Raw genomic sequence first — 14,974 nt, forward strand, 5'->3', positions numbered from 1 at the left:
TACAATGGTACCAGACACTAGTACACAGAGCCAAATCTTAAGAACAATTTCAAATTATGTGGAATTTTCATGTAATTTTTTTCCATCATGTATGTGTCACTTACGTTAAGTTTATAAGCCTATATTTAAGTAGTAATTCACCTTATTGTAGGTAACCGGGGTGGGAAAATCTATTGTTTGAATATAATTTATATGTATATATTTTTTCCTGATAGATTATTTACATTAAATACTTTAAAATATTTAAATTTATTTATTTATTTATTTTTAAAGTTTTTATTTAAATTCCAGTTAGTTAACTTACAGTGTAATATTAGTTTCAGGTGTATAATATAATGATTCAACACTTCCATACAACACCCGGTGTTCCTCACAACAAGCGCACGCCTCAATCCCCATCACCTCCTTAACACATCCCACTAACCACCACTCCTCTGGTATAATTTATATTTAACTAAAATTGCCTGATTGACTTTATACTAACCGGTGTTTATAAGAAACATGAGGAAACACTACACCAAAAAGAGCCACGGAAGCATCAATGACTGAAACCCCAAGAGGAAGAGGACCAGGCACAGCTTCTCCGGCAGGGATTCGTAAGTAAATGGAGGATGGATCATGCTCCAGAGCCCCACTTCCAGATGCACTGTTTGGCTGGAGCTACAAAAAGAATGACATAAAAATCATTCAAAATCTACTTGAATGAGTATTAGTCAAGAAGAACAGAATGAGAGGAAGGAAAAAAGGTAACAATATCAACAAAAAAACCAAGAATGACTGAATCTGAAAACTTCCAACAAAAAACCACAAGAATGATTGAATCACAAAATTTTTAAATAGATAAAAATATGATTTGGCCATGAAACAAAGCCATCAGTAACACATTGTATAATTTTAAGAAAATGCTCATTCATTCTAAATCATTTTTATACTGCCCACCTTAAAATGTGCAAGCCAAACATCAGGAATAACTTAAACCCACAAAAAACTCATTAAAAGAAGTTGTAGTAACTCTTTTTTAAAAGAACAGACAAAATTTACCTTTTTTCACTATTTACCTACCATCAGGAAGCTATCTTTAAATGTCTAAGAAAGCCAAAATAAAATTAAACTTTAGTCTTCAATATTTTCTTTTTAAATGACAATGTATAATAACACCATTGCTTTTGATGAAGTTGTATTTCAATTCCCTGTATGGTTTGCTACCTGGTCTTCAATTGATTTATGATCAGTTTCTTGAAGCCAGGAACCTAGAAGAACACTGTCATCATAATGGCAGAGGGATCTGAGGAGGGAAGTAGTTGTGTTGGCTGAATTGTCAGTCAAAGTGAATTCTGCTACCAGTTCTCTAAGAAGTGCGTTGAAAGATCCTAAAAAAACAGAACTACAGATCAGACGTGAAAGAATAATTTTTATGAAAATTACAATCATTGCCCACAAAAAGAAGCAACATGTTCTAAAGGGATAAAATAATTAAGTCCCTGTTCTCTTTTTTAAAAAATCTATACTATTTTAGTGCTAGTTTCAACATACAATAAGAGTACTTTCATTTTTATTATTGTATTATGCCTTTTAGCCCAAATTATTTAAAGTAACAAAAATACTCAGAGGAAATATTTATATTAAATATTCACATTTAAATTTAATAAATTTAAATATATTAAATATATTTTAATGCTTTAAATATCTGTTTAAATATATTAAATATGACACAATTATTAATTATTATTAATTACCCAATGATGTGCAAACACTGAACCAGAGCACATCAGAATTCTTGGGCATGGCTGAACTGAAGACAAATCAATGGCTTATTTTAATATTAGCATTTTATATAATATTTGATATCTGCAAAGTACATTATTATTCTCTGTCAAGATTCCTAAATTATTGTCTATATTATAATACATATGAAGCAGTTTAGGGTAGTAATTAAGAGCATAGAGGAGCGCATGGATAGCTCAGTTGGTTAAGTGTCTGCCTTCAGCTCAGGTCATGATTCCGGGGTCCTGGGATCCAGCCCCACATTGGGCTCCCTGCTCATCAGGGAGTCTGCTTCTCCCTCTGCCTCTCCCCTGCCTGTGCTCTCTCTCTCCCTCTCAAATAAATAAGTAAAAATCTTTAAAAAGTAAATAAAAGCACAGACTTTAAAGCTGAACCAGCTGGGTTTGAATCCAAGCTCTGCCACTTACTAGATCTCAGACTTGGGCAGGTTACCTTACCTCTCTGTACCCGAGGCTCTTCATGTATAAAATACGGCTGAATTACCTCATAAAGTTGTGATTAGAGTCAAAGGAGATAATACATGTAAAGGGATTAGAACAGACCCAAACACAGTAAGTGCTCAACAAGTGTAAGCTTCTCTATATGAAGAAAAGTAAAATGGTTGTGTTCTTCTGCAAAGTCAGGGGAGAGCCTTGGTCAGAACTCTGTAATACGGTGAAGAACTGGAAAGGTATACTGAAGAAGTTTTATTAGATACTGTAAACTTTATTTACCTTCATAAGTTTTTGGAGGTAACAAAGCCAAGATATCATAAAGTCTTAAACGGACCATTGCGGCACTGGCTTTCAGATGAGCTCCATGGGCTTTAATTACAGATGGAATGCTAAAATATCAAAAGTATAGTTAGTATCAGCTTACTAGAATAAGTGTTACTTAAAACATTTTCAGCAATGTATCAATGAACTGTAAAATACATTGGTATTACATTTTCATTTTAGTTTATTCTATGGCCTTTACTGGAACACTATAAAACACAATTTTATTTCAACCCATACCATTACTATAATTTTTTTTTATTTTATTATTATGTTATGTTAATCACTATACATTACATCATTAGTTTGTGATGTAGTGTTCCATGATTCATTGTTTGTGCATAACACCCAGTGCTCTACGTAGAACGTGCCCTCTTTAATACCCATTACCAGGCTAACCCATCCCCCCAGCCCCCTTCCCTCCAGAACCCTCAGTTTGTTTCTCAGAGTCCATAGTCTGTCATGGTTCGTCTCCCCCTCTGATTTCCCGCGCTTCATTCTTCCCCTCCTGCTATCTTCTTCTTTTCTTTTTTTAACATATAATTATTATTTGTTTAAGAGGTACAGGTCTGTGATTCAACAGTCTTACACAATTCACAGCGCTCACCATAGCACATTACTATAATTTTTAAGGTCATTTTAAAACAATAAAGTTTTATATGTTTCATATATGACATTAGAGGGAAATACAAAACATGACTATAAATATGCAAAATTGGATATTAACTTGTCATAACTGCTTACTTACTGTGACATCATAGTCATGGCACATTCAATAGGGGTCATCAATTTTCTAATCACATCTTCAGTTAGGAGCTCGGGGCAATGTGCAACGAAACTCCTCATTGCTAGATAAAATATTTAAAAGAACAGATTTAGGATAGCTTTTGTGAAAATAAAAAAAAAATTACAGAATTATATAAAGATACCTATAATTCTCCATTATTATACAATATAAGGTTCTGAAATCAGGTCAAACCAAAAGAAGAGCTAACTGCAACTATAGAGAAAAATCATTAGAAAAATCTAGAAGAAAGGTGGAGGGAGGGAAGATATCTGTTAGGGAGATTTCTGTGAGTAGGAAATCAAAGGTCTGGTAACATCACTAAATTCAGACAACTACAAAGAAAGCAGTTTCAAGACAGAACCAAGAGTGCACAAAACAGCTCAGTGAGAAGGAACATCTTTGCTGCCCCTTTAGCTATAGAACTAAGACAAAAACAGCTCTTAGATGTGTGGGAACAAAACGGACTCCTTGCCCTGCCACCCTTATGCTTTAGTGTATATCTGTTTCCCACAATTTGGAAAAAGAAGCACTTTTCACTCTGAGATAAATAAAAAAAAAAAAATAGAGTCACCCAGGGTAATTCTAGTTCCCAAAGGAAACCAAACTTGAGTCTTTCCTGTAAGTTGCTGACTTCTAAACAAAAACAACTTTATTCATGATTTTCATGACACTGATGTCTGGAAAAAATGCATCAACATTTGCAGATTTGATAATGCTAGCTGTCTGTCCATTATGAAAAGACATACTGTCAACTCAGTGACCTTGGAGACCGTGAGTTCCTTCTTCCTTTGAATACCTACTGGGCTGTTTATGTGGTGGCCCATGCCTCTCTGACAGGTGGACAACTGCTGTAACTGGGAATCCGTAACTGGGCTCTGGCTCTCATCTTACCACTAATGCTAACCTCCTTTTCAGAGTTTCAGTTTCATTTCCATTGCAAAATTAGCAAATCGGCACAAGTTATTTATAAAGTTTCTCTCTAAATCTACAAGTCTATGAATTTATTATTACACATTAAAATAAAAATTTGAAGTAGTGATTTTCCTTCCCCTCACAAATATTTTAGTAATAAAATAATATTCTGAGAGTACAATCCTTTCAGTTCTTACCACATAAAGCTCCGGCACGACCTTCCAATGTTACCTGCCATGTAAAAGAATCACCTCGGGCCTTCTCAGCCTCCAATTCCTTTAGAGAACGGGGAAAAACATTTCGCCACAGTAACAACATCTTGGGCAGATGATAACGAACAACAGATGGTCCTATTGGAGAAAATGAGAATGTGAAACCATACATATAAACCATATATATAAACCATACATTACAAACAAAAGTCAAAGAGCCCCACACAGGCTCTAACAATACCTACATCGTTTAACTCTATCTTTATCTGTAACGTAAGATTTTCAACGTGTCTTTTATTTTCCAGTTTGATTGAGAAATAATTGACATATATCGCTGAATACGTTTAAGGCATACAGCATGATGGTTTGGGTTATAAATAATTGTAAAATGAGTACCACGACAGGCGCAGCCAACACTCATCTCATATAGACACAATAAAATGAAAAAAAAATTTTTTTTAATTTTCTCCTTGTGATGAGAACTCTCAGGATTGACCCTCTTAGCAGCTCTCCTGTCTGTCACAAAGCAGGGTGATCTGCAGCCACCGTGCCACACACCACATCCCTGTATTTATTCAGCTCAGAACTGCAAGGCTATACCTTTTGACCACCGTCCTCCCCCTTCTCCTCCCCCACCTCAAAATGTTTCTTAACATATCTATTAAAGCATAATAAAACTCACCTACAAAGTATCAATATTTTTAGCAACCAAACATAAATCCATAACAAGTACTTTAAAAGAAATTACTCAACTATATTCAGAATGGTGGATTATGCATTATCAATAATGAAATACATCTGGGACACATCTTATGACATCTTTTCTATAAATACAAATGTATATAAATATAGACACCCAGTCCCACACACATACATCTATATATTCCTCTATTTGGGGGGCAACTGATATGGCTAATTTTGTTTTATGGAGGAACGGTATGTTTAGAACTAAAAATTTACATTCTAAGGAACTCCTTTAAAATATCATGTAACATATTTAACAGAAATTTCTGGAAAAGTTAGCACTTTTTATTTTCTTTAGAAAACTAGGGCAAAGTATAACTTTCAAAAGGTAGATGCTCAAAGTGGTGAGTGATTCTGTAGAGCACACACACACATATGAACTAAAAAGTAGACACATCTCATCGCCACGACGTGTCTTTCTGTTCTGTGTACAGTGCTAAACTTTGCCTGTATCTCAGATTTGTCACAGCACTTAGGAAAGTGAAATGCAGAAGGGTAACCCCAGAAAAGCAGCATCAAAAAGACCATTTAAATGTGACTTTATCACCCTACCAAAATCATGTCACTTGCATCACTGTGGGGATGGAATGTGCCCCCATACTCTTACCTCATTTGGTTAACACTAAGGCAATTAGTTAGACCAGGGCTATTCTGATAGTAAAGGTGAAACTTTGTTAACAAATTTCTCATTAAATGTACTTAAGCAGAAATTAACAAAAATAGGAATCTACTCCCAAATGAGAGGGAAAACACCTTCACCAATTTTATCAAGTCATTCAGTCTAGAATGGGAAGTTTAATACTTTTAAATTAAACTTTCTTTATCGTCTACTGACAGTTATACAGTTAGACAAGATCCTACTCAAATATAACTATACCTAAAGTCATAAGTGCTCCAAGTAAAAGCCATCCAGCCTGGGTACGCTGTAAAGACAGCCTGCTATTTTGGGCAGCAGTTCGTAAGAGATCTTCAGCAATACTAACTACCATCTGCAAGAGAAGTTTAAAATTGGATTTTAACTGAAACAAGTTAAAGAAATCAAATAAGAAAATACATAGCTAGTGTGCTTAGTTAAAAAAAAAAAAGAAAGTTGTCCTTTTTTGTTGTTGCTGTTAACATGTCTTAAAAGAGACAACATTAAGAGCTGCTTAAGCCTGATTGCACGCCTGTCTCTGAGGAGACCCCACATAGCACAGTGGTTAAGAGAGAGCTCCAGAGCCAGACTGCCCGGGTTCATATCCCAGCTTTGTCATTTCCTGGCTTTCTGACCTGGGATAACTTAACTTCCCTGCCTCAGTTCCCTCATTGGTAAAACAGGTATAACAGGAATGCCAACCTCACTCCAGGAAGCATTAAATAAGTTAATACAGCAAAGCACTCAGAAGAGTGCTGGTCCATGCAACCACTTAATAAATGCTATTATTGGTGGTACTGTTATCCTATATTCAAAGATTTGTTGAACTCCCATTATGTTTCTGCCATTAAGCTAATCTTATGGCACCTACAGTCTTAGAGAATCTGTCACAGGGAAAATGGGAAGTAACAAGCGGCACATGATTAAATGACAAAATAGTAAGACAGATGTAGTCGTGGTCTGCAAAGGGGAAGGTTATCCTAGACGGAGTAGCTCTGAGGAGACTGCATGAAAGAAATGGCACTCTAATTGGGCCTCCAAACAAATGGATAAGTTTGGTACAGGTGACCAAGAAGGGGAAAGAGATTCTAATGTATGAACAAAGGCATGAAGGCTGAAAAAGGCATGGGAAGAAAGCAAGATGACTAGTCTAAGTAGAGCAGTGGGAAATGAGAATGAATGGGTAGAATGAAGGCAAACTGCGGAGGTGCCAGTTTACCAGACAAAGGGGATTATGTTTATTCTCTGAGCACTGGGTAGTCCCGAAGGATCTCTGAGCTAATGTGAAACATGGAAGTGGTGTGGGGAGATGGGAGAAAGACTGCAGGCAGGATAATCAGAGAGGAAGCAGTTGAACAACAAAAGGAGATGGAAGCCGAGATTTGAGCAGTAGCTACGGAACTCTTAAGAAGGAATAGATCTGGCCTAATGTCCCAGAAAGAATCTACATATGTAAGGTTGCAAATAATATTTACATAAACAATATTCTTGAGAAAAAAACCATAACAGTATTAGCAGGTATAGTAGAAAGAAACTGACTCATAAAACCATTCAACTATTACCATTATCAAAACGCTAAATGCAATAACATATTCTCCTGATATTTTGAATACAGCAATATGAATTTTTTATCTCCAAAACCTGAAAGAAAAGCTCTGATTTCCACATAATTACTGTAAAGGTTTTTTTCTCTAAAATAAAATGATACTACACGCAGACAAAATCTACTATTCCTATGCAGAATTAAGTATCAAATTTTAATTAGGGTCTGTCAACTCCATATTGGCAGAACACTGTTTTTTATATTACTATAGTAAAACTGTTGTTTGATCACCCAGTTCAACATTAAACACAGAAAGTGTTCCAATGAAGACTAAAGCCCACCTGACAGCACTTATAATTCCACGGTCTCTGTCATACCTTTCCCTTGGCATGAGGAATGCCCAACGGACACTGATGAACTCCACCTAACAAAGCAGCCATTGCAAAGCTGTATCCGCTAACAGCTTCCGGTGAAGTTTTCAAGTTGTTGAGCCGTTCTGCACACCTGTCTAGAAACGGTGTCAGCTGGAATGGTAAAGCCACAGCCACACAGCGCAAACACCAGGCGGCAGCAAGCCGGGCAGCCATACTTGGATGAAGAAGCACTGAAGTCACAGTTTCCAAAAGTCCTAAAGAGAAATACACCAAAAAATGCCTCTTTAATGAAGTCAAATGATTTCATGAACAAGAAGAATATGTGTAACATGATTAAAATCATAATCATTATGGTTTTACCCAAATACTTTTAGAACTTTGCCAAAACACATTATCTCAGAAATAGTAGAGAATTTTAAAGGAACACTTTCTACAAAAAAAAAAATGTATAATTACATCCAAAAAACATATAAAGGTTGATGTAAAAATTAAATGTGTATTCAACAAATTTTAGCCAATTATTAGAAACAAACTACCATGACTTTTTTTGTCTCCCCAACCTTTATTTCACCATTTATTCAACATTCACAAACCCAGTAAATCTTAACTTAAATAAAACTGAACTTTTAACAAATGATCTGAAAACTACTAATTATAATGGCAAGTAAGTAATCAGGAATTAAATATCAATCACACTTATGACTCTTTTTAAATGGTAAAAAGAATTCCAGCAAGTAAGTGAATTATCATACCTATAGATGCTTCCTGAATAAGAGGGGATGCAGTAGCATTCAGGCTCTGTACCAGGCTCCCGAGTTCTTGGAGGGCACAGACCATCACATGCTGGCTTGCTGCAATGTCTGCTGCTCCAGATTTGTTTTCACCACTAGTATCATTCACTACTGCTTCTGGGAACACAGAATCATGTGTTTGATGTGGGTGAATTAAGTTGTGACATAACTTTTTTGATTTATACAACTGACATTTTTATACCAGTATTTCCACCAGTTGACGCCTGGGTGTTAAAAACTCTGTATGTAATTACTTCTTAGCAGAACACCAGTGTAACTGAACACTGAAGTGACTTAAAACACTGTTTAGTGACATCAAGGCAGTACTGAAATACACGCGGAGGTATTCTGCCTGCTTCCAGGAATACCCCTAACTTGAGCAAGCAGCAGCAAGCCACAGCATACCAAAGCACTGGCTCCCCAGAAAGGCACGTGGGTTCCAATCAACTCTATCAGTCACATCAGCTACATGACACTGGGCAAGCCACTCCACTAACCCAAGTATCCAGTTCTCCTTCTGCTGAGAGGGATAAGGGACTATCTCAAAGAATACTGTGGTGATTAAAAAGTCAATTCACATAAAGAACAGAGCACAATGCTTCCCGCAATACACATGCAGTCAGTGTCAGCAGCCATTATTGTTACTTTATTATTATTGTTGCTACCTCAAGTGCTGCAATATATGGATAGCAACAGTGTCAAATTACTGACCAGAAAGCAGATCTATAAGGAAACTGGTTTTGGAATTCCTTACTGAGATGCTCCTCAAAGTTCCCGTTAGCTTTGCTGCCCTCTTCCCTGACCTTTCAATAGAGCTGAAATGTATTTAACATGAGACAACTAAAGATTCCTTGTCAAATTACTAACTGAGAATATATTCTGGTCCATAAATCCCAGACGGAGAGCAATGTATTTAATTCTGCTTTTAAGATTTTTAAAAAATCAAATGGTTAATCTATGACCTTAAGATTAATAACTTTTACATGACAGTAAAACTTCCTCACCTTTTCTGCATTCATTGTGTATTAATAGACTATAAGATGAAATCAGAGAGGGAGACAAACCATAAGAGACACTTAACTATAGGGAACAAACTTAGGGTCGCTGGAGGGGAGGCGGGTGGGAGGATGGAGTAACTGGGTGATGGGCCTTAAGGAAGGCACTTGATGTAATGAGCACTGGGTGTTATATGCAACTGAGGAATCACTAAACTCTACCTCTGAAACTGATAATATATGTTAACTAATTGAATTTAAATTTAAAAAATAGACTAAAATATATATAATACATAATAACAGAACAGATTAATACATTACAGACTGTAATTTTTTTTCAAGATTTTATTTAATTTATTTGCCAGAGAGAGAGAGAGAGAGCATCAAGGCAGAGGGAGAAGCAGGCTCCCCGCTGAGCAAGGAGCCCGATATGGGACTCAATCCCAGGACCCTGGGATAATGACCTGAGCCAAAGGCAGATGCCCAACCAACTGAGCCACCCAGGCATCCCCAGACTGTAATTTTCATTATGGACCTCTTTATTTTTAGCTATTTCTGGACTTTGAAATGCATGAACTCTATCTTTTGATTGCTAAACCACAGCTCCTTGACCAGGTACGATCTATATCTGGTTCACTATTTTATCCCCACAATCTGGCACAGTGTTTCTGGCCCTTAAACATTTCTTCAACACATTATTGTACAAATATTTTTTAAGTTGTGAACCTAGGACAGATTACTGTTTTAATATAACTAAAGAAAAATACCTCATTAATTTAAACACCTTTAACTCACAATTCATAACTTTAAGTTAGCCCTATGCATTTAAAAATGTTTTGCTTGGGGCACCTGGGTGGCTCAGTTGGTTAGGCACCCAACTCTTGATTTCAGCTCAGGTCATGATCTCAGGGTCATGGGACTGAGCCCCAAGATGGGCTCCACGCTCACATCACAGAGTCTGCTTGTCTCTCTCCCTCTGCTCCCCCCCCAGATGTGCATTCTCTCTCTCTCAAATAAATAAGTAAAAATCTTTAAAATAAAAAAACAAAAATGGTTTGCTTGATGTGGATGGAGCTAGAGTGTATCATGCTGAGTGAAATAAGTAAGTCAGAGAAAGACAAATACCATATAATCTCACTCATATATGGAATTAAAAAAAAAAGATAAACATATAGGAAGGGGTGAAAAAGGAGAGAGGGAAACAAATCATAAAAGACTTTTAACGATACAGAACAAACTGAGGGGTGATGGAAGATGGTGGGTGGGGGATGGGCTAGAGGGGTGATGGGTATTAAGGAGGGCACTTGTTGTGATGAGGGCACTTGTCATGATGAGAATCACTGAATTCCATTCCTGAAACCACAATTGAACTGTATGTTAACTAAAATTTAAGTAAAAAATTTTTTAAAATAAAAAAATAAAAATGGTATGCTAAGCAAGCTATTATAAACAATGAAAACTATAACCATTTGTGAATTTACTTTTACTAATTTTATAAAATATTTTATATTCTTTAAATACAAATTACTGATTATTCTCTATTCATTAAATTGTTATTTTTTTAAAAGATTTATTTATTTGAGAGAGCGAGAAAAAGAGAGAGAAAGCAAATGGGAGAAAGGTAGAGGGAAAGAATCTCAGACTCCCCACTGAAGGCAGAGCCTCAATGTGGGGCTCGATCCCACAATCCTGAGATCATGACCTGAGCTGAAATCAAGAGTAGGATGCTTAATTGACTGAGCCTCCCCGGTGCCCCAAGCAAAACATTTTTAAATGCACAGGGCTAACTGAAAGTTATGAATTGTGAATTAAAGGGTGTTTAAAAGATTTTATTTATTTATTTCAGAGAGAGAGAGAATGAGATAGAAAGCACGAGAGGGAAGAGGGTCAGAGGGAGAAGCAGACTCCCTGCTGAGCAGAGAGCCCGATGCGGGACTCGATCCCGGGACTCCAGGATCATGACCTGAGCCGAAGGCAGTCGCTTAACCAACTGAGCCACCCAGGCGCCCTAAAGGGTGTTTAAATTAATGAGGTATTTTTCTTCAGTTATATTAAAACAGTAATCTGTCCTAGGTTCACAACTTGAAAAATATTTGTACAATGATGTGTTGAAGAAATGTTTAAGGGCCAGATTGTGGGAATAAAATAGTGAACCAGATATAGATCGTACCTGGTCAAGGAGCTGTGGTTTAGCAATCAAAAGATAGATTTAGGCAATATAATTTGCCTAAGGTTAAGAAAACTGAACTGTCCTACGGAATGTATATTTTACCTTGTTTAGTTCCCTAATCGGATTAACAGCTCCATGAAGGCAGGAACTTTTATGTCACTCATTATTCAAACCCTGAATTACTGCTTTGCACTCTCAGATACTCAATAACTACTTCTTAAACTGAGAAATTTATAAAATGGACATTTCTTTTAATTATGAATAACTGAGGCTTCACAGTATATCCTACAGTGGGCTAATAACCACCTGTAATTGCTCCTAAGGATTCCTATTAAGCCTATTAACAAAAGGAAAACAAACAAACGTGTTTATAAAACAAAAGGCCCAAGCAGAAAAATTACAATAGGTTGTTCCTCAAAGATAGCAAAGCACTATGCTGCTGCATACCAGGAGAGCTAGAACATCAGTACAGGTACTAGAAATGAAACAGAAAACCTAACCTTTCAAACATGCTACTCAAATCCTTAAAAATTCTATTTCACTGTAATTATGTTGTTTTAATAACAAATAAGAGTACTCAATAAAAGTGACTCTTAAAACACAGTCCGAAAAGGACATGAACTAATCAGACCCATTAGTATTTATTAAAAATAATAACATAAAGCTAAATGACTAAAGAAATCAACGATACACATCAAGATATCAATTCTTACCTACGGCTTTCATTTGTTTTCCAATAGCTTGGCATATCTCTTTGGCAGCTGCAATCTGGGCTTTTTCACTTAGCAAACTGCCCACAGTAGCTCTTAGGATAAAGGAGACACATCGTCTTGAGTACACAGCCTCTACATGTGTTTGCGTTGCCCGAGGATGGGAAACCAGATCAAGTACGTGGCACAAGAATGTAGCAAAGCTACGCTCCAACCACTGACCACCCAATGTAGTTACAAAAACAACATATGCCTATAAATAAAGATTTGAGATTACAGATAAAGCAATACAGAAATAAATGATCACAGCACACAAAATAAATTATATTTGAGATTAAAGTTGAGAAAATTCAATACTTGAAACCTTTTTAGTACTTCTAGCATAGGAATTACTGGTGGAATTATCTTTGGCTAAAAACCATTCTTAGTAGCTTCCTGAAGAATCTAAAATTACAGTGAGGAGGGAGGGAAGGAAAGCTGAATTCATCCTGATGATGAGGAAGGTAATAGGTTATAGGAATAAGAAAACACTCATATCCTAAATAAACATTCACCTAGGACTAGAAAGCCCGGCTTGTGACCATAAGATAAAAATGGTTTACTTCTACTTTACATTTGTTTCAGGAACAATGTACAGTTGGAGTGATTTTGACTAAGATCACAAAGAAACATTTTATCTTTTTATGTATTATTTCTTAGATCATTAACCATAACACCTTATTTGCTTATTATCTTGCAATTTTAACTGCAAGTCAGGATTAGTTTCATAATTACATTGGTGATTACTCATTAATGATAAATCCAATCGAAGTATTAACCAATATGGTTAGCTAGAGTCACTGGAGAACATTAAACTCTAAATGCCTCAAGCTATTTGAATACAATTTCAACTAAAACTGAATTATTTTACATCTGATTTTCTGCCAAGTAAAATTTGGGAAAATGTTGGATACTTACATAAACACAGCAGACAAAGGTTTATTTGCACATCATTAAGAATCTATCTTTCCATATAAGTGTGTAATTTGGAATTTGAATGTAATTCATTCATTTGGTAAAATAAACATTTTGGGGAAAAAAAGCAGACAATATAAAAAATCTGTGTGTACTGAGTCTTCTGTGAGATTTCACCAGCAATGTGAACGGAATTCTTTCATATGTATCCATTACAAACCTGTGTGACTCCAACTCTCACTTCACGATTAACAGACCCTCCGACTTTTAACATCTCTCCACCACTCTTTAAAAAACCTGACCCTCCACGTAGAAATCCTGTGGCCATGAGTTCTAAGACTTCATCAAATGTCGCTCGCTTCACGTTCTGGCGCATTACTTTCAGGAAGAAAAGTAAATTCATAAGCAATATATTTTGCTATTCGTTGGATAATATTTTCTAATAAATCTAGCTTAAAATTCAAGTAATTATTTTTAAGAATCCTTAAACTACTACAAAGATAGGGTCCCTTCATTGTCTTATAGTCTTTAAGTTTACAATGTACTTGCAAAAATAAATTCAATTTTGAAGCAAAAAATGCTAGGAAACATGGAAGGAGCTAGAAATGAAAAGCAATTCATTAAATCTACGCCAAACATAGTCCAATAATGTTAACCTTGATATATGTAACACAAGGACAAAGCACATCCATAGCAGATACTGCTAATTGATCACAGCCCTCATTCCCAACAGAGTAGACTCAAAACTTTGTCAAGTCCATGCTTTCTAGACAACAGTTAGCAATAGATTAAAATGTCACTGGACTGCAGCCGAATTGCCATTCCCTTGTACAGAGCTTCATATTTTATAAAGTCTTTCACATACAGCTGCAAACATAATCCTCACAAAAAGTCTGTAGGAGGGGTATAAAGCTCATGATTAAGTATGCAGACTTTGGAATTTGGCTGCCTGGGTTTGAATTTCAGCTCTGACGCTTAACAGAACACTTACGAGAACACAAATTACACAATCTCTGTAAGCCTCAATTTCCTTGTTTATAAACTGGGAATAGTAACAGTACTTATAATTCATAGAGCTTTTGTGAGGATTCAACAAAACCCAGTTATATGCTGAATTCAGTGCCTGGCACATAGCACTTAATAAATGTTACCTGTCATCATCATCATCTAATTGCACAGACTGAAATTATTATCATTAAAGATAAAGAGACTAAAGCTCAAAGTGTTTCACAGCTAATTAACAAAAGAGTTAGGACTTGAATCGATAACATCTGATTCTCCTTCTACTACATAGACAGTAGCAGGCGTGGCTAGGCTCCCTCAGGGTCCACTCACAACCCTCACAGAGGCATCTCTATGCAACTGTGAGGCACAGCAGAAGTCACATGACAAATGTCTCTGATGCTGCTTACAGTAATGGCCAAAAAAAAAAAAAGAAAGAAAAGAAAAATAATACTGTACTATAAAAGGGATCTACTCATCAGAGATTGCAAGTAAGGAAGCATATTAAGTGCCAGATTCCAGTCCCTTGAAGATTGTACAAAACCATTTCATAAATCTTACTTGCTTATACATCCAGTATACTTGATAGATATTATCCTGTACATT

General features: G+C 36.1%; 1 protein-coding gene across 4 annotated transcripts in view; it reads right to left on the bottom strand.

The window, feature by feature from the left end:
- HEATR5B (HEAT repeat containing 5B) overlaps positions 1–14,974 on the bottom strand; it is a 113,068-nt gene that overhangs the window by 78,762 nt on the left and 19,332 nt on the right. For all 4 annotated transcript variants that reach the window (XM_027622576.1, XM_027622577.1, XM_027622579.1 and 1 more), the window contains 10 exons: positions 13,587–13,744; positions 12,416–12,665; positions 8,499–8,654; positions 7,750–8,000; positions 6,073–6,184; positions 4,437–4,589; positions 3,289–3,388; positions 2,499–2,608; positions 1,207–1,370; positions 485–660 (listed from right to left, as the gene is read on the bottom strand). In XM_027622576.1, coding sequence (XP_027478377.1) covers positions 485–660; positions 1,207–1,370; positions 2,499–2,608; positions 3,289–3,388; positions 4,437–4,589; positions 6,073–6,184; positions 7,750–8,000; positions 8,499–8,654; positions 12,416–12,665; positions 13,587–13,744 — 1,630 coding nt within the window. The remainder of the gene's footprint in view (positions 1–484; positions 661–1,206; positions 1,371–2,498; positions 2,609–3,288; positions 3,389–4,436; positions 4,590–6,072; positions 6,185–7,749; positions 8,001–8,498; positions 8,655–12,415; positions 12,666–13,586; positions 13,745–14,974) is intronic.

This window comes from Zalophus californianus, chromosome 8 (assembly GCF_009762305.2).
Source record: "Zalophus californianus isolate mZalCal1 chromosome 8, mZalCal1.pri.v2, whole genome shotgun sequence".
In the NCBI taxonomy this organism is placed as follows: Eukaryota; Metazoa; Chordata; class Mammalia; order Carnivora; family Otariidae; genus Zalophus; species Zalophus californianus.